Below are 26914 nucleotides of genomic sequence, written 5' to 3' on the forward strand. Positions count from 1 at the left end.
ATTGACACATGAACCAATGATAGAGGGCAAGAAAATGAAAACCACTATGAAATACCACTCCAGCAACTCTCCGCCATGAACAGATCCTGATTTATGCAGTGTTTGTGTATCTACCATAAACCCGACTTTGGGGGGGGGAGGGGAGGGGAGCTGAAGGGAATCGTTCATACAGAGAGCGGGTTTGAGATTTAGATTTACATACCTGTCTGGGATATACAAAATATATGTCCCAGCTCTATTGAACATTGTAAAGTTTAAAAGTATTACCTCGCTTTCCCATCCCTGAGGCAAACTCGTTAATTTTTCACATACCGAAGGTTTAATTGATTGAACTACTTTCATAAGATAATGACAACTTTTCCCCTTGACTCTCAGTCAACGTATCAATCGGGACAATAAAATCAAAAGCTCCATCTCCGATTGAGCTATAGCGCCCCCGATTTGGCAGAGCGGCTATTTAAAAATTAAACGTACTTGACATTTGCATCGACGCGAAATCAGTTTCCCCACAAGAAAGCTGCATCGGCAGTTAATACGAGATCTCTAGACTTTGAGATGCAACCATGAAGGCATTCTAGTGATACAACATATAAATGATTTGACATGTCTATGTCTGTCTTGCGTAGGTCCATTTTACAGTTGTAAATCACCTCGCATCGAGGTACTAGGCTCACTTGAGGCTAACGTACGTAGAGGCAGGCTAAATAATTTAGGCATAGCCTAAACAAAATTGAAGGCCTTGACTACTGTAGGTCTAGATGCGCGAAATTAATGTTATTCTGTCTGTCGCCATAAGTTACTTCCTGTAAACTTTGCATTTTGCGTCTATTGGCTAAGGTGAAGTGTATCGCAAATTTGTGCATGCAAAAAGATCGTGACAGAAAATTTGTGTTGAACAACTAGCTTAGAAAACACAATTTTGTGTTAAATTAGATAGTGGAAATGCTAGTTGCTCTTTACAAAATGGATTTCAGTGTTCAAGAGAGTGGAAAATAATTGTCCCTATGCCTATGTGTTGTCCACTCTACATTTTGAAGAAATGCTTGCCTGTTGAGCTGTCTAATAAAAGTGTATTTCACAAAGTAGGGAATAATTATCAAGTACTTATATTGTTTTGCAAAATACTATGACAAATGATCAATTCCTTCAGAACAGATAGACATACAATTTTGAATGTTCACTCAATTATTCTGTATAACATTTAGTAAGAATCTCTACTACTTCTAAACCATGTTAAAACTTATGAATTTTGATTATCAACAGGAATATAGATATTCCCTTCTCTGGTGTGAGATCATGCTGCTCAAAATAAAGGTAGTTCTGCAATTAAGTTGATGAGCCTGGAAGAAACCACTTGAATGTAGAATGAAAAGGTTGACTGAAACATGGAAGCAGCAGAAACAAAGAAACCAACTGATCAAGACATATCCCTCGCAAAATGCTGGTCATGGAAGTGGAAAGAAACGACTAGGCCAGCATGCTATCAGTCGGAATATTTCAGATGCATCTGCATCCAACGAACATACGAGAAATAATGCTTACTGTGGATCCTCAGATTTGGTAAATTTGACAACTTTGCCAAAGAGAACATCTCCAAGATTACGATTGAAGGATGCCGATGATCTGTCATCTCCATCAAGCAGAAGGCTGAGCTTGGAGTCCTCTCGGATTTCAAATATTTCGTTTGCCTCTGATTTTGAAATTGATGATGATATCTTGAAACATGTGGAGCAATTAGAAGCAGATTTTGAGCAACAAAATGTCCATGCTAAGTCTCCTAATAATCTTGACAAAGATAATAATAGTGCAATAAATTTAGAAGAGAATGAAGAAAATGGGAATAATCCTGGTCCCAGAAATCGTGATGCTGGGACCCATATTGAATACAAGGATAATAAACATTGTAATGATATCATTCAAGTAGTTGGGCAAAATAAGAAATGTAGTAATTCAATTGAAGATCAAAGGGAAAGTGCAATAAGATTTGATAGGACTAAAGCGTTTAGTTTTGTGCAATCATTTGCTTCTGGGAAAAATGAATTTGATAAAGAAGAAAATGCAACCGGTGAAGTTCTATGCCAAGATTCACAAAGTCCAGAGAGCAAAGAAAGTCATCCAAATCATGATGGATCCAATGTAAAACTTAATTGTCAACATGACAACCTAGATGGGCTCAAGCAGCAGCCACTTGGTGAGTTTCATGTCAAAATATTTAATTCCACTGTGATTTAGAACTTGATTTAACATGATAGAAAAGTTTAGATTGACAACTCAAGACAAAATAACACTGAATTACTATTTTGGATACCTTCATTTTGAAGAAAGATATTATTCTGACAAGTGCTGGTTTCAATTAAGCTCAAACCTTAGTCTTTACTTTTGAATATTGTAATATGTCCGCATCCCATTTCAGACCTAGCTTTGCCAAGATCAGACTTAAAGTCCAATTAAATCATTTGTTTCTTTGGTCATTTGCTTTCATTTTGCAGAGTTTGACACATCCCCGTTGCCCTTGAATGGTCAACGCTCTCCAATCTCTCCTCCACCTACGTCTACACAAGAATGTCTGTCTCTTTCTTCCTGGGGACTCCCAGAGGCCGTCTTGAATCAGTATTACCTCATGGGAGTGCAAAATATGTTTCCCTGGCAGGTGCAATGTCTAAGAAAGGGCAAAGTGCTACAAGGTAAATTTGATTGAATTAATCAATGATTAATTTCTTAACATTGCTTGGTTTCCATAAGTAAGCAACAATGATTCATATTTTAACATTGGTTGGTTTCCTTAAGTAAGCAACAATAATTCATTTTTGAACATTGATTGGTTTCCACAAGTTATAATATCAATATGCCTCGATGATGCGGTATTATTAACATGATGGTTAACAATTTATTTCCAGTCAGTTTAACAACAATGTGACATGTAAGCGATCCAGGTGCATAGCTTAAACATTATATTGTTAGCTCTTGCTACACAAGTGAGCAACAATAATTTTTGACAGTCATAAAAAATGACATGAAGTAAAGGAACAGTTCATTTGTAATTTTCAATTCTGTAAATTTATTCTGATTCAACCGCCCTTAACCTGTTAAACTCTCATTTGCCACAGTTTGGTTGTATATCATCTACTGTACAAGACAAAATTTCAAGGTTTTTCTCTGGCAGTTCATCGGACAACCAGCGCTTACGTTTTTGGTGGTCTGAGCAGCAAAGTTTGGTTGTCTGAAAGAAACTGCAGCAAAATAAAAGTGACCAATATGTATACCTTTAGAGAGATGTGTAAGTTTTTGATGGCCAATTTATAACATATAAATTTCTTTGCTGCTACTTTAGGAGGAAATTTGATCTACTCCGCTCCTACCAGTGCCGGTAAGACTTTGGTAGCTGAATTACTAGTTTTGAAGAAAGTTTTGGAGAGCAAGAAGAAAGCCATCATCATTTTGCCGTTTGTCTCTGTGTCGAGGGAAAAGATGTTCTATTTACAGGTAATTCTAACATAGAGTTTTTTTTCTTCATGTTTGTTAGAAAAGAATTCTCAGTCGATAAGACCAGTTATTTGGTAGTAGAAATGCTCCACTGCACAGATATACAGAACAATGCTTTGAACAGTATCTTGATAAAAGAATGATTGGAATGGTTGGGAAGTGCACAAGTGTGGGTTTTGTTAAATCTCTAAATTACATGTTACCTGATGCGTTAAATAATAATTTGTTTTTAACTACTTATTTTTCATTCCTGTTCAGAACCTTCTTCAGGATACCAATGTCAGAGTGGATGGGTTCATGGGCAGCCACTCCCCTCCTGGAGGTCTTAAGTCTGTTGATGTGGCTGTGTGTACCATTGAGAAAGCCAACAGTTTGATCAATAGACTACTTGAAGAAAACAAGCTCGACCAACTCGGTACGTAAGAAATGTTCCAGGAATATGTCCTGGCTGCTTCTTCGAAACAATTCGATAATGTGATCGCAAGTTATCTTGGATAGAAGTGCATTGTATCACATGTTATCATTCTTTTTTATTTTAAAATGATATTTTAAAATTGTTAAAGGTTATTTTTGTGGGAGTTTAAACCTTTAGTAGTCATGAGGCTTTATTCCTTTGAATACAGCCAGAAGGAAGGGTCAGGGTTTACTGTCTGTATGGTTGCAAGAGTTGGGGGTGGGGGAAGGGTGATATGGGATATAGTAACTACATGAAGGCCAACCTTAAATTGCAAAAGTCCAAGCAGGGATTAAAGAAATGTTCAACTAATTTTTCGGTAGGAAATAAACCCATCCATGTGAACCTACCTCTACTAGCCATTTTGTAGTTTGATTTTCTTTGTTTAATTTTCAGGAATCATAGTTGTGGATGAGTTACACATGGTGGGGGATTCTCACCGAGGTTACCTGTTGGAGCTTTTGCTGACCAAAGTCAAGTATGTTACATCAGCAGAGACAAACAGGTAATGCATATTCATAGAGTTAGCTTGCTCTTCACCAAGACCTCAAGTTTTTTGCATCTCTCAAGACAAGTTATAATGTGGCAAGTTGCATTGCCTCAAGAAGTACGGTATTGCATGATACTGCATGTGATGCAGTATTTCTCGGGTCAGGGTGAGGATTAACACTAGGGGTTAACCCTAGCCATAGGGTTTCCCCGGTCCACAAGATACGTCATATATTGGGCTGTATCATGCATGATGACATTGCTCGACATATGAAACTGTGTACAGAACGGTTCTCTTGAAAAATACTGTCATGTGAGGATTGGCTGTGCTCTTTCTGTATCCTATGAATAAATTGTTATCATAAGTTGGTTTTCTCAGTTAATTATAACTAAGCTCTTTCTGATTCAGTGTACAGTATGCATGTACCTGAATTTGAATAATAATCACAGCAAAACATTATGGCTTTGTGGAGTTAAACATATCTTTCTATCCTTTCAGGACATCTATTCAAATAGTCGGTATGAGTGCTACACTTCCAAATCTAGATCTTCTAGCTAAGTGGCTGGATGCTGACCTCTACAGCACTGATTTCCGTCCGGTACCGCTAACTGAATTTGTCAAGATCGGTCCCTCTCTCTATGACTCTCAGATGAGTCATGCCAAGAACTTTGACCTCAAGTACGATGTTCAAAACGATGAAGATCACATATTCTCGCTATGTCTGGAGACCATGGCAATGGGTTGCGGCGTACTTATTTTCTGCCCAACAAAGAATTGGTGTGAAAAACTGGCAGAAAACATGGCAAGAGAGTTGTCACGGTTACGGGGTGTGATTCCCATCAAGAGTAGTGGTGAGTAAATTCAGTCCAGTGTCAGACTAAGGCTTCAAATTAGCCTCCTTGTTGGGGTTTTTGTGTAGCAAATTTAAAACTGTCTATAAATTTTGCCTTGTATATTTTCATTCAAACAAAGCATAAGCCATTTCACATGAAATCCTACTGAATGTGATTTGGATGCCAATCATCATGGCAGTCTACAGCCAGTGACATCATTGAATCTGTACTGTTTCCAAAAATAACAGACACATTGAGAAAATAATTTCTGCTTTTTCTCCTGCTGTAATATATTAATTCAGGAATATTACAGCCCTATGGCTGCTTTCGTAAATGTTGTGGATTGCAATCTGTTGACCTCATTATATTTGATGCAAGTTAGCATCATATATCATCGATTTCATATTCCTCATATTTCCTGTATATTCCTGTATTCATATTCCTGTATTTATCTGTATATTGTATATGTATTTATTGTTTAATGTATCTACTGTTTTTTGTCATTGTATATTCAAGATTGTTTGTAAAGCGCACAGATGCATCACGCGCAGTGCGCTATAAGATTTTATTTACATTACATTACATTACATATAAAAGTTGAAAAAAGGTAAAGGAAGTCAACAGTTCTGTCAATTGTGTAAAGAGAAGAGGGTGAGGCAGTGAGAAAGAGAGGTAATTGATGTGGTGCTCCTCAGTGAAACTGAAACCTCCTGCCAAAATATATAATATAAATAACTCAATTATATAAACCCTCCCTTCCTGCAATCCCATCAATCCCTTCGTGCCATCTCCAACAGAAGTGCTCCCCTCATCTATTTTGATAGAGCAAATACAGAATCACCTTCATATTTACTAAATGCAAAGCCTAGGAAATAATGATGAGAAGTATATCTCATATCTTTGGTTGATGTGTGGATGAAACAGTGAGGACAAGAAAAAGGATATTTATCAGGAAATCTGAGCTGTTTGAATGCTCATTTATCTGAAATTGATTTCTTTGGAGATGAAATAGTTTTCATTGAGCCCACTGTATCTTTGAGGATACATCGAAGAGGTGCATTCCTACATATAAAAGAACTGTTCACTCCAGATTTAAATCATTTGACCCTAGTTATTGTACGGTCACCTCTGATTGTCCACTGCGGATTTAAATCATTTGACCCTAGTTATTGTATGGTCACCACTGACTGTTCACTCCAGATTTAAATCATTTGACCCTAGTTATCATATGGTCACCACTCACTGTTTACTCCAGAGTTAAATCATTGACCCTAGTTATTGTACGGTCACCACTGACTTGGCTTCCTTCAGAGAGTATTCTCTTTTCTCTCATTTTTATCATTTTCTTGATAGGATTTGTTAAAGCATCCGAGTTTCTGACACTAAAGATCAACCACGAGGCTCTACAGGATGTCTTAGAGCAGCTAAAGGGGACTCCAGCTGGGTTAGACTCTACCCTGAAAAAAACTGTACCATGTGCTGTGGCCTACCATCATGCAGGTAGGGTATTCTATGAATTAGTTGTTTCCGACGATGCATACTGTAAATGATTCCACCCAGTTAGGACAATTTTTTCTACACTGTAGTGCTTTGTCCCGTTTCAGAGCACTCGTATTTTCAGTACGAGCAGTATGAATATCATGTTTCTAGATCAAGGTTAGGAACTGTTTGTACTGACAATACCAGTGCATTGAGAGCAGGATATTGGAGTACAGTTTAGAGAGGTATTAGCATAAGAAATTGTCCCAACTGGCTGAATGATTAAGGTCACAGGTCAGGTGTAAGCAAGCATCACATATCATCGGCCACGAGGGTGTCTTGAAGCAAGGAAAAGTAAGAATTATTTCAGGGCAAGTCAACAGTGTCATAACAAGTCATTTCAATGGTGAGGTGACTGAAACCAGTCATTTATATCTGGAAACCATTATCTGGCAGAGACATTACAGAAATATTATATATATTAACCGGACTGATATAATTTATGGTGATGAAAATGTAAACAAATTTAAAATAGGAGACCTTTTGAGAACTACATCTTGAATTTGTTGACGACTGGATTGATGACATCACATATATATTCTACAACTGTTATTATGCTTTAATGAGAAGACGAAATAGTGAAAGTCTTTTAATTTTGTGGGTGGGGGAGGGGGAAAGGGGTGTGGGGATATGGGTTGTAAGGAATGACATCCACTGACTAGTGACATACAACACAATGGACATGTGACCAGTGCGTGATAGAAGTTGACATCATATAACTGCACGACATTTTTTTATCAAATACATATTTAGTTCAGCCACAATTGTCATTAATTGTACATTGTAATTAGTTTGAGCTAGATAAGAGATATATAACATGGAAGTGAAGATAACCAGCTGTATTCAGTTTTGATGAAATGATGAAGAAATGCTCTGCTGTCCTTGTCTTTCCGTCGAAAAGGTCTGACATTTGACGAGCGGGACATCGTCGAGGGAGGATTTAGACAGGGTCACATCCGTATCTTGATAGCGACTTCGACCCTCTCCTCGGGGGTAAATCTTCCTGCCCGCCGTGTCATCATTCGAACGATCATGTTCAACCGGAGGGTCATCGACCCTCTCTGTTATCGCCAGATGGCTGGAAGAGCAGGAAGGAAAGGTGTTGACACCGAAGGTAATCTTACATTCTGTTTTTGACTTCTATTTTTACTTTCACTGAATGGACAAGACTTTAGAAATGTTTGGGCTGCAAATACCTCTATCGTTGAAGATGCTTGTTCTTGATAGTGATTTATTCCGAGTTTGAAAACTCAGTTTGAAAATCTAGATTGAGAATCATTTTGAAACCTTGTTATGAGAATGAGTTTCAAGACTGATTTTGACTATAAATTTGAAAACCTCTCTTTTAGACCTTGAATAACATTAAGCTATCTTGCTAGTTGATGATACAGTAGTTATATTTACAGTGTTATTTTTAATGCTGACTCGCTGTTAGTCATTCAAATTACACCACAGATGCGATCTGTTTTTCTCTTATCCTTTTTTTAAATTTTTACCATCCAGGTGAAAGTATTCTTGTCTGTAAACCAAATGAAATGGAAAAAGCAAAAGCTTTGATCTCATCAGATTTGCCTCCGGTGCAAAGTTGTCTGATTCAGAGAGAAGGAGATGAACTCAGTAACAGCATGAAAAGAGCTATTTTAGAGGTAAATACATTATCTCAGAATTTAATACTTAATAAGATAAGTTATAGAGGTTGAAGTTTCAGTCCCAAGAAGGATCTTTGTCAGAGGCAGAATTTTTTTCTTGATTGACTGTCTTTAAAAGACAGGACTGGTTTTATGGAGTAAAATGCTTGAAGAATTGTTTTTTTTGTTTTCTCCTGCCATGTTAGTAAGATTACCAAACTATGAAGATCAGCTTTGTTGGTGTTTAATGGCAACTACAGCTACAGAGAAAGTGCATCTACATCTTATCATTAACACAGTCCGCACTGGTTTATTGTTGTTCCAAGTAATTTAGTGGCGGTTTAGGGGAAGTCTTTGTTTCATCAAAATATCCCACCTTTACAGGCAGTGCCCTAAATGTTGCAAAGGTGTAACTGTATGACTCAGGTGGACATAGTTGTGGGTGTGTGCGTGGGTGGGTGTGCGTGGGTGTGGTCGGGACCACCGTGACTACCTCCCAGCCGTTTATTCAATTTCATGCCGTGTAACTCTTCGGTGAATTGTTGATCTTACGTCAAAAAGTATATCAATGGATCAAGTTCTCACAATAATGAGGACTCAAAAATTTGAAAGAGGATAAATATTCTCCTGTGTTTTTGGTTTAAGGTCATCGCCAGTGGTGTTGCTAAATCTCCTACGGATGTACAACGGTACTCATCGAGTACTCTGCTTGCTGCAAGTCTTCCCTCGGAGGATGGAGACAACCCAGATGGGAAAGCAACATCATCATCATCATCATCCATTGATGCTTGCATCAGCTTCCTCAGGGAACAGGAGTTTATCAGACTCGAGAAAGGTAATTTTGATCTCTGTTATCTTAATGAGATTGACTTTTTGGTGCAGAATCATGACGGTAATTCTTAATGGATGAATCCTTTGATTCGTATTAGTAAGTTTCACTATTCTTGGTCTACTTTATATCTATCACACTGGTCTCTCATATGACTCCCTGTAGCATGCATACACACCATACATACACCCCATACACACCAAATACACACCATACATACATACATACATACCAAGAAGCCATCTCTCAAGCCTTGGTAATTCTACGTAACCTGTCTTATCCCCTTCGACAGCTTCCCTTCCAATCTAATCCATTTAATTTAGGCACAGATCTTGGGTTTGGTAATCTGATATGGTAAGGCTTGCATCAACACGTACCAACATTATGGTCAAGTTTGTTCTCATCGTACAGAGAAAATGCTACTCTCCTCTTTCTCTCTCGCTCTCTTCCCCCCCCCCCCCTCGTTATCAACTCCCCTTCCCACCCGCCTTCTTGAATTACTAGTTTTGAAACTCATGTCAAAGGTCTTCTTAAATCAATTCTTAGGTGAAGATGGAGGAGAAACGTTCCTCCCGACTCAGCTGGGTAGTGCAACTTTGGCGTCAGCGTTATCTCCGCATGAAGCTTTAGCCGTCTTTACCGAATTACAAAGAGCTAGGAAAAGCTTTGTCCTTGAGAATGAACTTCACATCCTCTACCAGGTAAAGCGTTAACGAAATGTTCAAAAGTGTTATTTTAATGTTATAAATGTTTACCTTATTTAGCAACTTTACTTGATTTTTTTTTTTAAACTTGTGAAGAATATCAGTGTAATGTTGCTGAGTATGGTGGCTTACTAGGGACAGGAAAGAAAAAATATTGAGATAAAAACCAAATTTTGAGATTTGGGGACACTTATTTTTTTTCTTATGTCCCTTTTAAGCCACCATAGCTGAGTTCTAACCAAGTTGATGCCAGACAATAAGGACATTTTTGCATACAAACCATACATCTATTAATTGAGAAATAGCCTTTTAATCAGTTTAATGATCTGTAATGAATATTAAGCATCATTGTTTCCACAGATAAACTGGGCATGTAAGCAATGTATCTAAATGCAAATAATATATGTCAGTTACCGAACAAAGAAATCTCTGACATATGTTATAGTGTTATGAACTTCATTGTAAAGGGTTCCACTGTTTAATGGTAATGGTAATTTCAGCACATCAAGCTCTATTAAAATTAGTTGCCAGATACATTATTCATATTCCTCTCTTCCTTGTTTTCATACATTTTATAATTTTCTGTCATGTGACATGTCTCCATCTCAGGTTACACCGATCTATGATAACATAAAACCGGACTGGTATCAGTTCCTCTGCTTCTGGGAAACGCTCTCCACCGACAAAAGACGAGTGGCCGAGCTGGTGGGCGTCGAGGAGCGCTTCCTCATCAGGGCCGCCAAGGGTAACATACCCACTCACACCGCTAGACAGCAACACCTGCTCAGCGTACACAGGAGATTCCACACCGCCCTCATTCTCGAAGAATTAGTCAACGAAACGCCTCTAAACCAAGTAGCCAGGAAGTATGGATGCTCTAAGGGTCAGCTTCAGAGTTTACAACAATCTGCTTCTACATTTGCAGGTAATAAAAATCAGTTGTTACTTCTGATACTCTTAAAGCATCAATTTCTCAATAACAATGTAGCTATCCCAGTGTATTGGGCAATAGCTGCTATAGTTTAACACTATAAAAAACACTATATAACACTATAAAAACACTATAAAAAACACTATATAAAAAACACTATATAACACTACAAAAAAATAATCCAATTGGGAATTACCTGATTAATAGCAGAAGCTTAGAATTGTTCCTCGATTTTTGGTTCAGAAGTTATTAACCCTAAAAAATTACCCACAGAACCTAACTTGGGAGTTGGTAGAAAGAAACAAAAACCAAAGAGTGGGATGTGACAAATTGAGGTTTTGAAATATTTTGCAATTGCTTTTTTTTTTCTATGAGGTCTGTTTTATGTGAGGAAGGGCCTCTCACAAGAATGTGTTTAACATTGAATTGTGATAATATGTTGCATTGAACTGTTAGATGCTTTCAGTTTTATTTGCAAATATCAATTTACAAGTAAAGGAAAGCCAAGACCATTCATTCTTGCAAGTACAATGTATTTTTTTTTTTTTTTCCGTTTAACTTGGCTGATACAAAACAGACAAGTTTTTCTATTCATCATCACAACCCACAATACACTCTCTTTTATACAGGTTTGTCTTACTATATTCTGTATTAAACTTTGCCCTATTCAACACAGACAATTTTCTCTCTTATTCATAGTTTCAAAATAAACTATTCTCTATTCTTCAGGTATGGTCACGGTCTTCTGTAGTAAACTCGGCTGGTACAATTTGGAACTACTGCTAGCTCAGTTCCAAAATCGTCTCAACTTTGGCGTCCAGAGGGAATTGGTCGACCTAGTCCGTATAAGTCTGTTGAACGCACAGAGGGCACGACTTCTCTACAACAGTGGATTAACTAATCCTGCATCTGTTGCAACTGCCTCGCCGCGAGAAGTGGAACGCATTCTGAGAAATGCCGTACCGTTCAAGAGGTCAGTACGAAGTCACATGGAAAGTGTCTTTGTAAAATTTGCATTCAAGACTATCATAAGTATACAACAGGCTCATTTGTATTAGAAGTATGTAGTTTCTATACAATTAGTCAGCCTTGGGTCAAATTTATGAGCATTAGAGCTGGGAACAAATTTACCAATAAATATAGTTTTATCAAGAAACATGCAATACTTTGTGTACCTTACTCTGGAGAAATTGGAGGAACTACTTATGTCCTAATTCCCATGTATTATACTTGATTTGGAATGGACCTGTTGATCTTGGATTTGAATTTACAATATGGTTGGTACATTTCTGAGGGCTCCTCTGGAAAGCAGTGCTTCTGCACTGAGCAGGACTACCCTCATTAAAAATGACAATAATAAAAAATAATTTTTTTTTTTTTTAAATTTTCGATCAAGAGTCTTCTGACTTGTTAAATATAACATAAATTATCAGAAAATGACAGCTGTTTGTCTGGAGAGTAAATTGAGAATGTGGAATTCATAATTTTTGAGACTGATTCTTAGCATCGACAGCTGAGATTGAGGTGAGTGAATTGCAGATGGTCAAATAAAGACATTGACCGGACTGTTTTTGGTTTTGTGGTTCTCTTCAGTGGCAGACAAGCCGTGGACGAGAAGGACTTTGAGGCAGCGGAGAGAAGAGCAGCTCGATGTATCTGGGCATCAGGAAAGAAAGGACTGACAGAGGCAGAGGCAGCCGAGCTCATCGTCATGGAAGCAAAACACATCGTCAGAGCAGAGTTAGGATCGATGGGGATTGAATGGATTCCTCGGGATGTTAACAAGAAGACTGTTGAATTGGATTGCGAGTCAGGTGACCAGAAAGGTGACTTAAACAAGGATGGGAAGAGAAGAATGGAAGGGGAGGATGGTGCTAAGACAGGGAGGAAAGAGAGAGCAGATAATAATGGGGAGGGTAGTAACAATGAAATGGAGATGGAGACCAATCAATCTAAACCAAAAGAGGTAAAGCACAGGGTCGTTAATTTAGGGGAGGAGTGCAAGGAGCAGGTGGGAAGTACATCCAAGAAGGGTGTAGTGGTTAAAGATATCAATGATAAGTCTCAAAGGTCAAAGGTTGGAAAAGATCAGCAAGCAACACGGGAATGGGTGCATTTGGGAAAAACAAGCTCAGGGAGTAACTTTCCAAGGAAGAACAGTGGGTTGAAAGTGAAGGGACTGTCTGTGGTACACCATCAGTCAGTTTTGGTGGAAAGTGAGAGAAAGAAGCCAGTACAGAGTGAAACAAAGTTTGTGCCTTATGGTAAGGGGGGAGTCAAGGATGGTGCAGCTGTTAAGCAGATCTGTTTCGAGGAGAAAACATGTGAAAAGGTTGACAAAGAAGGAGGACATGTTGCTGTATCGAGAGATGTTAACAAGGCAGAGGTGAGAAACCAATTTAATAGAAAGAAATCAGGCTCGGCTGAGATGAAGAATGGAAATACTAATATTCAGTTGACGGATAAAGTAGAGAGGAAAATGACAGTGGATGAAGACAGAAATAAAGATGATGATGTCAGAGAAGATGGAAAGAGAGACGGATATGTCGGAAGTACTAGAGAACTTAGAGTACAGAGGCAGACGAGAAATAACTCAAATATTCAAAAGGAACAAAAGTCTAGTGATGACACCAGGGTGCAGGATCTGCCTCTAACGATGAGAGGAGGAAATTGCGGAACCAAAGAACACAAAGGTAGTGTAAAAGGTGAAAGATATTCTAACCAGTTCTCCCGTGTGAATAAAGAGAGCCAGGAAACCACCGTCAAAGGTGATTCAAGAGATGAGATGAAGACGGATGAAGTTGGTGAGTTGGTGTCAGAAGTGGGATGTAGTCAGGAGAGAATACAAGATGACAAACCTGCTGTAAGGTTCTCTGAGTCACATTCGTCTGGTGAATCACCAGAGTTATTTTTAGGTTCCCCAGAGGAAAGCCAAGTCAGGGAAGAGGCAGAGGAAGAAGAAGATGTTTGTGGAATGGATGCTTCAGCAAAAGTGCAAGAGAGTAAAGTCAAAAATGGGTCATGTCCAAAGGAGTACAGTTTCTTGTTTTCTCCTATTGACTCCCACTTGGAGGACTTTCTGGAGAATTACGACAGCCAGCAAGATGTCATAGCTATATCTGCTTCTCCTGAGCTTAAGGCTGAGAAAAAATCAGTTGAACGACAAGTTAGGACATCAATTGGTATAGGGAAGACAAATAAACATTTAAGTAAACCAGCGATTGAACTTAATGGAGGGAGAGAGCTACAAACTAAAGACGCACTTATAGGTCGCTCGTTAGGTCAGAGCAAATATAGGAGAAAGGATTTAGACCAAGACCCTGAAAACAAAGGAGGTAAAATATTGAATCTAGGAGAAGCTTCTTCCAAATATTCATCTCATTTCACTAAGCATAAAAGAGACAATTTCAATTCTGCAGGTCAGCCAAAGGACATTGTCACTGAAGATTTGATCCCTGCCGGCAGGGAGAATGTTGAGAAATGTAGTATTTCAGACCCAGTGTTGAGTGATAACTTTTTGGAGGAGACCAGTGAATGTTTGAGTCCTGGTACTTTGGCAGTTCTTGATTTCCTAGTCGATGGGGATGGAGAGGAGGTGACCTTCACTCAGGTCAACTCACCAACCAATAGCAAAAGTCCTGACTTGTTCTCTGAAGACCCTGACTTGCAGTTGAAAGACCCTGTGCTTGACGGAAGAGTGCATCGTCATGGTGATGACTTGGGCAAGTCTAAATTAGAAAGACAATTTTATGGCAAGGTTGGTATCGAAGAGAAAAAACATAGTAAAGATCGGAGGTTACAATGGAAATGTGGTAATTCAGTAAAAGTACCCCAGAGAGGTAGTCCCTTATCCACTGCGATGCAAAAAGATGTAGATACCTGTAAAGCTGACACACCAAATAGAAATGTGCGAAAACGGAAGAGCAACGAAAAACTTCCTGGGAAGGAATCTGGTGCAATTAAAAGGGTATCTAGATGTCATTCTGTAAACAGATCTAAGGTCAATTCAACATCTGGAACACCATCAGCACCTCCAACACGGTCAGACTCATTGCCTCGAACACCTTCCAAGGGCACCAAGACACCTCTTCCTTTCTTGAACTCTGGGGTCATGAGGTCATCGTCGCGACGACCCTGCAGAAGATCACAAATATCTTCTGCTGCATCTTCTTCTTCTTCTAAGGGCAAAGCCATGCTGTCTTTTAATTTTGAAACTCCAACTGATGTGGACATTGAAACAGTATCGTCAGAGTGTGACGATTTGGATGTTGCCATGGATTCAGAGGATCTTGACATCGAGTTGGAACCCTCACAGCCAGAGGAACCATCACATCTAGGAAATCTAGCTACAAAATCTGCTAGCAGACAAGAACAGTCGGATAAGAAAGTTAACTCTCAAATGGACGATATAGACATCGATTCCGATATTTCTCTATCTGAAGTGGAGGGAAACGTTCACTTTGAAGATGACAGGCAACGCAGAAGAAGAAGAGATTGCCAGAAATATACTGAAGCAACTTCAACCAAGAGAAATAAGCAGTTAAACGACCATGAAATAGGCCATTTAGCTGACAATTTACAAGCTGGTGATATTTCTGAGACTTGTAGAGAGAAGACTTCATCCGCAGTCAGGAACGAGATTGATTTAAGCCAAACGGCAGATCAACCTCCCTCTCAACTAAGCATACTTGAATCTCCCATAGCGCCCTCAACATCCGACACATTTGCCATCATTGACGTCTGTGCCAATAGAGACCTCTTTGAGACATTCATTCGTGAATGGAAGAGGAAGAAGCGCTACGCCTTTTCCATCGGATGTGAACGTTATGAAGTCCCAGTGGAAGGTGGTGGCATAGGAGGCAATCACAGAAGAGGTAAGTTCTTTAGACCTTTATAAATGGGTTTTAATTACGTTTTGGTGGGAGAACTAAACGTCAGTGGCCTAGAGAACCAGGTAGAGTCCAGGGAGAGTATGTCACTGGGTTTGCTTGTACAGTTTTCATATTTCTTTATATTATAGTATATTTTGCAGATGAGATTAGATTTATTATGTATCCCATAATTCTCCCTAATTAATCCTGGAGCTGTAGGTGACTGACTCCCTCCCACCCCCCCCCCCCTTCCTCCTCATTGTCAGGCGGGCGAAGCATAATTCAATAAAGTCGCACTACATCAGCAGTTTTGAAAAAATTAGCAAAACATTTTTGGAGATAATCGGGAGGAAAGTATGAATGAAATGTGTAAAATGTTGCCTCAAAATTAAAATATTTGATAGTAACTAACAAAGAAGTATATATCACTTCTAAAAGTTACCTTAACGTGCCATCTTATGGAAGAAATTATGAAAGGAATGGTGTTAGTGTTGTTGTTATGAGTATGTCTTAACCAGGTAACGACATTTGAAATTTCCTCTCAGGGAAGACGTTGGGGCCAGAGGTAGATGGCCTTCCCCTTGGCTGGAACAAGTTACTGGTGACAGGTCTGGCCATATCCTGGGGAGCAAAAGATGCCTACTATATCTCATTTCAAGAAAAAAATGTGAAAGGTTTGTAATAAATTTGTAGAATAAATTGTTGGGCACTTTTAAATCTTCTCCTGTTAATTGGCCCAAAAAAAAGGGCACTTATATTACGAGAACAGTGAATAAAAATATATTACATAACATATCATTACTCTCATAAAATTTCAACTGCATAAAGAAATCTTGTCAACTAACGTTATAATATTTTATATCAGGCGAGGTTTTATAACCTGTGGTCAATTGATACCTAGATGTTTCCTGAATTTTATCCCCAAGTTTTCTGTAATTGCATGTGTTTATGCCTTTTGCTCATTTTCGGTGAAGGGGGTCAAAGGCTGCGATCACGTTTCTTAAATAGTTTGTTTCACTCTGTGCACTGAAAGTGGTCGTACATTTAATTTGGTCCTTGCAAAATGTTGTTATAAGTGACTTTGTGCTTTTCATGGGCTATTATCTTTTACATAAATTTGTAACCAGAATAATAGAAACTGATGTAATTTTTTCCTAAATATTAGTTGATCTTGATGCTAGTCTGTCCGCACCGCCCAACGACGAATCCATCTCTGTGTACAAGAGAATCCAAGAGGTGACCTCCACCCTTGAGCTCTCTACCATCAGTAAAGGGTCACAGAGGTCAACCATTCATAGAGTAGCTTTTGACATCAAGGAACAGGTGAGAGTCTTATTAATATATCACTGTGATTGTCTGATTTAATGACAAGTCAACTTAGATGTAGTCACAATGGGATATTAAGGTGGTCTGAATCTCCCCGAGGTATCCTTCTCCTCTTCCTCCTCTTCCTCTTCCTCCTCCTCCTCCTCCTCCTCCTCCTCCTCCTCCTCCTCCTCCTCCTCCTCCTCCTCCTCCTCCTCCTCCTCCTCCTCCTCCACCGTCATAATTTTATAGCTATGATGTTGGTCTGTATGTCTTTTACAAAATTATCTGACAAAAAGTAAATTTTGTATCAAAACTGAAATTTAAAGACCAATTTTCAATGAGAGATAAATCCATGATCTTAGTGAGAAATTTAGATGGTTATGTCAGAGTCAGACCTAGTTGATATGCTTAGCATTCAGTTCAAGAATGACAAAACCAGGTAAAATAAAAATTTCTCTCCGTAAGGGGTGAGCATGATTGGGTTAAGCAGTCTGGTCATAATACCACAAAATCCAGGATCGGCAGGACTCAGAGCTTTCATGGAATCTGTATTAAAGTTAGATTTAACAGGGGCCTTACGGACAGAAAATATCTCCTAAAATAGAGACCGAACATGAATTTTTGTTTCCTGTTTTTTTTTTCTCTTTCGTTTCAGTTAAAGATCTTGGTGCAGGTATTTGGTTGTGTTTTCTCAGGAATCATTGAGGACCCGAAAGTGGCTCACTGGCTTCTTGATCCTTCAGCGAAAGAGAAGAACCTTCACGGAATGATTAGTCAGTACCTTCCAACTCAGGCAGGAATACTGGACAGTGAGTCACCTTTTCATTTTGGTCACGATTCACATTTTTGAGCTTTTCAAGCTTTTTTAGCTACTATACAGGATATAATTCAGTGTTCAAGCTTTGTGTAGCAGCCTCTCATTTTGTTTCTATTATAAAATACTGTGGTATTCTTTGTACAGAAACTGCTACACATCTGCTAACCATTTGATCATTTTGCATAGTATATTACAACAGGAAATATGAGATAAACTATTCCATGCCATAGCAGAATTAAGTTGGATACTGTATGCTAATAGTAGTTGTACCAGAGGTCATTGTCTTAAACTCCAAAAGTCACAAAGTAGGATTAATATTCGGCATAACTTTTTTTCCAATAGGGTTGTGAATGAGTGGAATGGTTTGCCTGAGAAAGTTGTACTTGCAAGTAGTGTCAATGGGTTTAAGAATGCTTTGGACAAGCACTTTAAGCATTGTAATCAGGTCTGAGTGTTTGTGTCTTCAGTTTTTTTCTCTCTCCTATAGGGTCCTTGATGGGGACTTGAGTGTCCCTCCTGATCCTTTTTTTCTACTAAACTAAACTAAACTAAACTAAACTGTGTCACAGCAAAAATCCTGAGAGGTATTGTAAACTTTTTGAAAGAGACCATGAATACTTTAGCCTAGAGCTAGGCTACCTCCACTTCCATGGAAGATGAATCAAGGCTTCTTTGCAAATAAGAATCAGAGCTAATGTTTATTTAATGTCATCAACCATTTAGGCTAAGTGTCAGCTTGTTGCACCTTTCTGGAGGGGAACGAAACTTTTTGAGAGTTCTTTATAAACATCGCTTGAGAGGGAACCTTTTCAGAGGTGGCTGTTGGTTATGAAATGCAACTAGCAATGTTAATTTTTGAATATACACATGTTTCAATGTTTTTCAGATATTGGAGGTGGTATTGGGTTAAGCAGTCTGGGTATATCACCACAAAATCCTGGATCAGCAAGGCTCAGAGCCTGCGTGGAATCTGTGTTGTTGTTAGATTTAATGGAATCGCTAAAGAAAGGACTAACAGACAACCATTTACTGGATGCCTTCAGGAAGGTAAGGAATTTTGTCATTAATCGTTTGCTGCCCTAGCTTACCCAAATTGGAAATGTTTCCTTCAAATCGTTTTTCTATGTTTTGGTGGAACAAACATGGTGCTTGACTTTGTTTGGAACAGTCTTTATTGACACACTTTACAATTGCTGCAGTAAGGTGCATGTGGCTATTGATGGTGGAATACTACTTCAGTCATTCTGCGTGACATAATTCTACCATTCCATGGATCTAAATTTTACTTACAGTCTGTCTTTCAATGTACACACTTTGCCTTAAGAAGTGCTAAGTGACATATACTGTGAGGCTGTAAGAAATCCTTTATTAATGTTACCATGGCCTACAAAGTTACTCTGTAATGAATATAATCGACCTTGTAATAAATAATGAAAGTTAAACAGTTTGCTTCAGGCACTGTGACAGAAGGGGGTGACGCATCATGTCATGCGCCAGGATGCTTAAGATGCATTCTTTTGATTTGCTGAGTATCAATCCATAGACATGTTTCATTCAGTTAAAGTGTATTGCACTAGAGCACCTGCATGCGATACAGTGTTGAAAAATAGTATTCTACTAATGCTACTCGAGAAGGCTCAGTTTATACATTACAGTTTATATATTCCTGTTTTCCTCATGCGTATATCTTATGACCCATCTTGTCCTGTTTCCCTCATGCGGATATCTTATGACCCATCTTGTCCTGTTTCCCTCATGTGGATATCTTATGACCCATCTCATCCTGTTTTCCTCATGCGGATATCTTACAACCCATCTCATCCTGTTTTCCTCATGTGGATATCTTATGACCCATCTTGTCCTGTTTTCCTCATGCGGATATCTTATGACCCATCTCGTCCTGTTTTCCTCATGTGGATATCTTATGACCCATGTTGTCCTGTTTTCCTCATGCGGATATCTTACAACCCATCTCGTCCTGTTTTCCTCATGCGGATATCTTATGACCCATCTCGTCCTGTTTCCCTCATGCGGATATCTTATGACCCATCTCGTCCTGTTTTCCTCATGCGGATATCTTATGACCCATCTCGTCCTGTTTTCCTCATGCGGATATCTTATGACCCATCTCGTCCTGTTTCCCTCATGCGGATATCTTATGACCCATCTCGTCCTGTTTCCCTCATGCGGATATCTTATGACCCATCTTGTCCTGTTTTCCTCATGCGGATATCTTATGACCCATCTTGTCCTGTTTTCCTCATGTGGATATCTTATGACCCATCTAGTCCTGTTTTCCTCATGCGGATATCTTATGACCCATCTTGTCCTGTTTTCCTCATGTGGATATCTTAAAACCCATTTTGTCCTGTTTTCCTCATATGGATATCTTATGACCCATCTATTCCTGTTTTCCTCATGCGGATATCTTATGACCCATCTATTCCTTTTTTCCTCATGCGGATATCTTACAACCCATTTCGTTTTGTTTTCTATTGCGGATAGCTTATGACCATCTAGTCCTGTTTTCCTCATGCGGATATCTTATGACCCATCTGTTTCTGTATTCCTCGTGCGGATATCTTATGACCCATCTCGTCCTGTTTTCCTCATGCGGATATCTTATGACCCATCTTTTCCTGTTTTCCTCATGCAGATATCTTATGACCCATCTATTCCTGTTTTCCTCATGCGGATATCTTATGACCCATCTATTCCTGTTTTCCTCATGCGGATATCTTATGACCCATCTTGTCCTGTTTTCCTCATGCGGATATCTTATGACCCATCTATTCCTGTTTTCCTCATGCGGATATCTTATGACCCATATATTCCTGTTTTCCTCATGCGGATATCTTATGACCCATCTCGTCCTGTTTTCCTCATGCGGATATCTTACAACCCATCTTTTCCTGTTTTCTTTGCTCACAGATTGAAATGCCCTCCATAATGACCTTGACTCATGTTGAACTCAATGGCTTTGGCTTTAATCCTGATGAATGCGAAACACAGAAGGTCTTTATGCAATCCAAGTTATCTGCTTTGGAAGAACAAGCTTATCTCCTAGCTGGTCGCAGCTTTTCTCTCACATCCCCAGAGGATATAGCTCAGGTGAACACATTCCTACTTACTGAAAAATCGTTTCTATAGATTTTAGAAGATGATCTTTGTTGACAAGCTTGACGTTAGTGAAGTATTTCAAATCTGTTTTAATTATTTGTTACATACATTGGGAATAGAAATCTATGATGAAAAGTGCTTTCCAACCCCTGCCATAGCTCTCCAAAATGAAAAGCTGACTTGTCTTTTTCCTAATCCATCTGAAATATTTCCAGTGTTTAAAAGTTTTAGTACTTAACCAATAAATATAACTAGTTGTAACAGCCGATGAGAACTGATGTTTGACTTCATAATTTCTTCATGAATTGAATGATTTGTCACTTTCATTTTGTATTCTTAAGAAAAGCTTCAAGTCATTAAGCAACATGTTTTTTGTTTTGTTTCTTGTTATATATTTAGGTCCTTTTTATGGAATTGAAGCTTCCCCCAAATGGAGATGTGGTTGGCTGCAACCAAGGCAGGGTAACTATGCCACCCAGAAAAACTCTTGGGGGTAGAGGAAGGGGAAGATTACCTAAGCAGTTTAGTACTTCGAAAGAATCCTTGGAGAAAATCAGACATCTACATCCACTGCCAGGTAAGCAAAGAATGTTTTATAATAATTATTTTGCTTGTAAGCAACCAGTCTGGTTTTGTAAACTGTGAGGATTTTTAACTAATCAGCAGAAGTAGAATGTGAGGGAACGATCAGTGGGGCTCAGTTGAAGGAAAACATTTACTTTCCTTGGGGGGGGGGTAGAGGGGGTGTGGGGGAGAGGTGGGAATTAAGACAAGCAGGTGTAGCTAAGCTGGTCTCAGATAGTTTGATTGTGCTTGGTTTAAGTTCCATTTTACAGGAAAGAATTTGTGAAAGATTGAATAATGTCGCAACCCTGGAGGAACTTGTCCGACATAATACTTCACATTGCTTATTAATATTATAATATAATATTATAATATATTATAATATATGATAATATTGCTTTGTTTTTTTTTTTCATTTTGCTGAATCAAAGTTTATGCAAATTGAGAATGCATAAATTACTGTAAGAAATATTCCTTGTATACAAATGAAATCTTCTCCCAAGAATGTTTGCCATTGTTTATTTTCATTCCATCAGGGTTAATTTCAGAATGGCGTAAGATGTCGATGTCTCTGACAAAGGTGGTTTTTCCACTTCAGAAGGAAAAAGTATTCAACGAGAAACTAGGAATGTACAGAATGTTCACTGTGTATCAGACACACACAGCTACAGGTATGTATTAGTCATGTCTTGTCTTCCACAAACTGATGTTAAATCTTTTAGGATAATCCAGAGAGAATCGTCTCAATATAGAGGTATTACGTTCTGTAACATTTTGAATACATTTCTGGGTAGAATATTTTCCCTTCCCTATGAAATATGAAACATCCTTTTTTCCATGCTATTCAATTTTAACGTCTGCCTTTCACTTGATTTAAGAATGGAACAAAAATAAATCCCGAAAGTGTCTCCCTAATTCCTTACCTAGGTCGAGTAGCCACATTGGATCCAAATATTCAAGCTATTCCAAAGGACTTTGAAATCTCGTTACCATCTGTGATCGGTGAGAGCCCCCCTCACTGGTCTGGGCCTATCCTCAGTGGGCCCGCCACTGCTACAAAGAAGAAGGCCAGACGAGAATCAAGAAGAAGCTCTGTTCAGTGTAAGATGACCCTGAAGGAACCCGAGGGGCTCAAGACAGCTGTGAGCTTGAGACATGCCTTCTGCCCATTTCCAGGTAAGAATAGGCTAGATACAAGTTGCTAGTATAGTCATTCATTGAGTGATTAATTTATTAATTAATTAATTGGTTAATTAAATAAAATGGTTGCATTTGGAACATGATTTCCCTGGCTGTCAAGTATGTTAGAACATACAGTGTATTTTTAGCTTGTTGCAATAACAACATAATAGGTGCTTGGACTTGAAAAAGTCTGTTCCTACTTAAAGCAGACCTATCACACATTCATAGTAGAGATAATTAGCCTAACCTACTAAAATCAGGGATAAAGTTGTTTTTTTCATGAACTGTTGTGGTTATTTTACCAGCTGATCTTTAGCATTCTAATGACTTTCATGAATGCTGGCCAAGGAAAGACTTTTGTCTTCTTTTGAACTCAATGGATCTGCATTTTACAGTCAATGCCATTTCATTTTGTTACTTGGTTTTCTACTCTCAGGTGGCCTACTACTAGCAGCTGATTATTCTCAGTTGGAGTTACGTATTCTGGCTCATCTCTCCCAAGATGTGAAGTTAATCCGCATCCTGAATGCCGACGGTGACGTATTCAGACAAATAGCTGCTCAGTGGAAGAACGTAGGGGAACGGGACGTTACTGATAAACAGAGACAGGAGGCTAAACAGGTGAAGAAAGATACCACTGTTAATAATAATAATAATAATAATGAAAAATGAACAGAAATTATGGCTGTATTGGGATTCGACCCAATGACTTCTTCAAGTTTGTGTATAATTTTCCTGTAAGCTTTCCATTTTTAATTTGATTATATATTATGTTCAAATCTGACAAAATCTGACAAAAGTGTCATTTTATAATAAAAGTTAGTTATAAGATATCTCCAAGTTTTAGTGAACTTGAAACTTTCAATGAACTTGAAACTTTCAGTGAAACTTGAAACTTTCAGTGAACTTGAAACTTTCAATCAATTGTTTGTTAGAGATTTCAGAGGCAAGTTTACATTTTTAAAACCTATTTTGTTTTTAGTCAATTCAATCAAAGTTTCACTTTTCCCTTCTCCTCTAAGATATGTTACGGTATGATTTACGGAATCGGAGCCAAAGCTCTCGGAGAACAACTTGAAATAGAAGAGGAAGATGCTGCTTGCTTCATGGAGACTTTTAGAGATCAATACAAAGGTAAGGGTTTGTTATATGTTGAAGTTTGTTATACAATTTGGACATTTCTGGTAGTAGAAGAGATATGAAAACCTTCAAAGTGTCTTTCCACACTCATGAAAATATGGATAAGTTGTTCTGCCTTGATCACTTTCTTTGGTTTATATTACTAGTGATGTCTTGCTTTGCAATTTTCTTTCAGCAAGTTTTGTTTTGTGCGGAAGGTTTATTCATTGTTGGTCCCGTACTTTACCAAGTTAAACATCCGTTTCACTCATTTTTGGTAGAATAAAATCTGTGTAGAATATGTTCCCCTTAGATAATAGAATATCTATTTTTATTTTGTTTTTGATAATCAGATAAGTTGACAGGGAAAAATGTATCCAGTATTGCATTTCAAAATGCTGAGCTGCACAAATGCAAATTTGTATAGCAGTTTTGGTTCTAACTGAACCACACCGTTTTTTGTGAACACTAAATTATTGCCCTGGATGAGTTTATTCATTCCTACCTCCTATTTTTTATCATTATTCTAGGAATGAAGAATTTCATTAAACAAACAGTAGACAAGTGTAGAGAAAGAGGGTTCGTAGAAACCATATCCAATAGAAGGCGTTACCTGCCGTCGATTAACCACTCCAACCTTGGTGCTCGTAACCACGCTGAGCGCCAAGCGGTAAACACCACCATTCAGGGATCTGCTGCAGACCTAGTAAAGACAGCCATGGTTCAACTACAGCAGCAGTTGTCTTCGAGTTTCCCAGCGACTAGAATATCTCACAGTCACAGGGACAAAGGAAAAATTGGTAAGTATTGTCTCTATTTCATTATTAATATTATTATTGTTTTAATTCAGAATAAGAAGGAAAACTGGTATAATAAATCTATAGTTATTCTGGGAAAAATGTTTGATGAAACATTCTGTAAGTATTTGCTTAGTCATTGATTGTGTAGCTATTGTATCCTTGATCATTTCAAAAAAATATTAAATAAGAGACTGATAACTAGGCTTGGAAAAGATGTCAAAATTTTGTGTAGGAAAGTCAAAAGTTTGGAAATATAAAAAATCAAGTCTTTCTGAGATAAAGAGTTGAAAACCCTTACTCCCATTTCTGTGCCACTGTACAAGTTTCCATGTTTGCAACCTTAAGCAATACATTTCACTCTCTGTTCTTTCATTTTGTTAACATGTTTTGTACAACGGATTGTATGTTTTGATTTTACTTGGTGTTTAAAAGTGAAATACTTTTAAAGTTGTCATATTTGCCTTCTCAAGGATTACCCAAATGTCGGACCAGGCATTCACAGAACACTCGGGGCAGTGTTAGGGGAGCTTACCTGGTCTTGCAGCTACACGACGAACTTATTTACGAAGTCCACAAGGACGATCTGGAGAAAGTTGTCACATTGGTCAGAAAAGTAATGGAGTCGGCCATGAGACTTCTCGTCAAATTACCTGTCAAGATCAAAGTTGGTCCTACTTGGGGAAGTCTTAAAGAAATTTAAAAAATTGAAAAAGAGATTTATTAGGTACATTTGGATTAGACCAACATGGATTCAAGCGGCATTTTCATTTGATCGATTACCTCACCAGACTATAATGAGTGGTACTAAAAGGAAGATTAGAATATAGTCAGCAAGATTTGTTTTTTCACCAAATGGAGGTTAATTCTCAACATTTCATAGCCCAGACATATATTATATACATACATATATTAATATAAATCACATAAATGCAAAGTTGAATAATTTCAAAACTTTCGGCTTTAATTTCATTATTATGAAAGAAATTTGAACATTCAAACTATGAAGTACATTGTTATACGATTTACAGTTTAAAAATTATCGAAAGATTTATCAAAATGTACCTCAAACAGCTGTTATTTAGGAGTATTCAGGGCTAATTTGAATTTCATTAAATGTCCTGATAAGCAATATTAAGCATTGCCAGAATGTACGAGTTGTTGTGTATGAACGAGTAACTGTAAGTTTGTAAAGGTAAACAAAGAAATGTACAGTGATATATTTTACAGTGTTTTCCAATATTATTAATTTGTGCTTGTCCAGCAAGAACTCAATAATTGACTTTCTTCTTCCGTTAAGTCACAAACATGAAGTTTGAGATATAATGATTTATACTTTATGATGCAATCTCAGTTAATTACTAAAATATCCATAACTTTGTAAAATCTGCCGAAATACAAAAAAAAATATATTAAAAAAAATATTATCACATCACACAATTTAATAGATTCTAAGTCAAATATTCATTTTTTGTGAATCTACACTTGAGCATTGATTCTAATTCACATTTCAAATAAAAATATATGAAGAGTGGATGAAATAAATTGACAAAATCATTTGAATTTCAATGTGGCAAATACTTTTGTAGAAACTGTAATCAAATTAGAAAATTCAGGGAGATTTTTCATATTCAGGGATTACTGCAGGCCTAAATAGAAGGTTTAAAAAATATATTAAAGATACTAAAAATTGAATGTTAGGTATCTTCTTATGTGTATTTTTTCAGTTTTATCTTCAACAATTCACTGACTTTTAAGGTTTTATGTAGCTGTGTATGCATTTAATGGAGCATAATGGAACACTTTAAAGGGAAAAAAATCTAATGGTATATCATTTTCATTGTAACCATATTTAAATGTAAACATTTACTTGTCCTAGAGCATTGAACAATATGTACTGAATAGAAATGAATTTTCACAATTCTTTAACAATTGTCTATTGTCTTTAACAAATAATTCTTTAACAATTGAGTATGTAAATTGTCTATACTATTATATGAAAGAATAGATAAAACGTTAGTGGAATTGTAGTGAGTTGTTTAATTTATTTCATACAAAACCATGTTTTGTTTTTTTTTCTCGTTTTTTTGTATGCTATGTTGGAGCAGCATAAGTTAAAATGCTACTCCGTATGGGCATTATTTTGTTTCATTGTTGCATGGTGTTTGATACTATTTATATTGCTTTTGTGGTTTTGGAAGGGAAATTTATGCTGTCGCTTCAAAGTTCCCATAGCCGTCCTCTC

The 26914-nt window shown here is 37.7% G+C and overlaps 1 protein-coding gene across 1 annotated transcript; it reads left to right on the forward strand.

Moving 5' to 3' along the window:
- Positions 1-468: 468 nt before the first annotated feature.
- Positions 469-26704, forward strand: LOC139962856 (DNA polymerase theta-like). Its single transcript, XM_071963238.1, has 27 exons — positions 469-622; positions 1264-2191; positions 2490-2684; positions 3332-3483; positions 3742-3898; positions 4334-4442; positions 4926-5278; positions 6614-6760; positions 7701-7913; positions 8303-8445; positions 9073-9262; positions 9803-9957; positions 10570-10885; positions 11621-11864; positions 12485-15765; positions 16308-16436; positions 16928-17085; positions 17726-17879; positions 18774-18934; positions 20819-20998; positions 21407-21584; positions 22108-22242; positions 22499-22747; positions 23190-23374; positions 23776-23887; positions 24403-24672; positions 25143-26704. Exons 2-27 carry the CDS (start codon positions 1366-1368, stop codon positions 25370-25372), a joined length of 8622 nt encoding a protein of 2873 aa, XP_071819339.1. The 5' UTR covers positions 469-622; positions 1264-1365; the 3' UTR covers positions 25373-26704.
- Positions 26705-26914: the final 210 nt, after the last annotated feature.

Source organism: Apostichopus japonicus, chromosome 21 (assembly GCF_037975245.1).
Source record: "Apostichopus japonicus isolate 1M-3 chromosome 21, ASM3797524v1, whole genome shotgun sequence".
In the NCBI taxonomy this organism is placed as follows: domain Eukaryota; kingdom Metazoa; phylum Echinodermata; class Holothuroidea; order Aspidochirotida; family Stichopodidae; genus Apostichopus; species Apostichopus japonicus.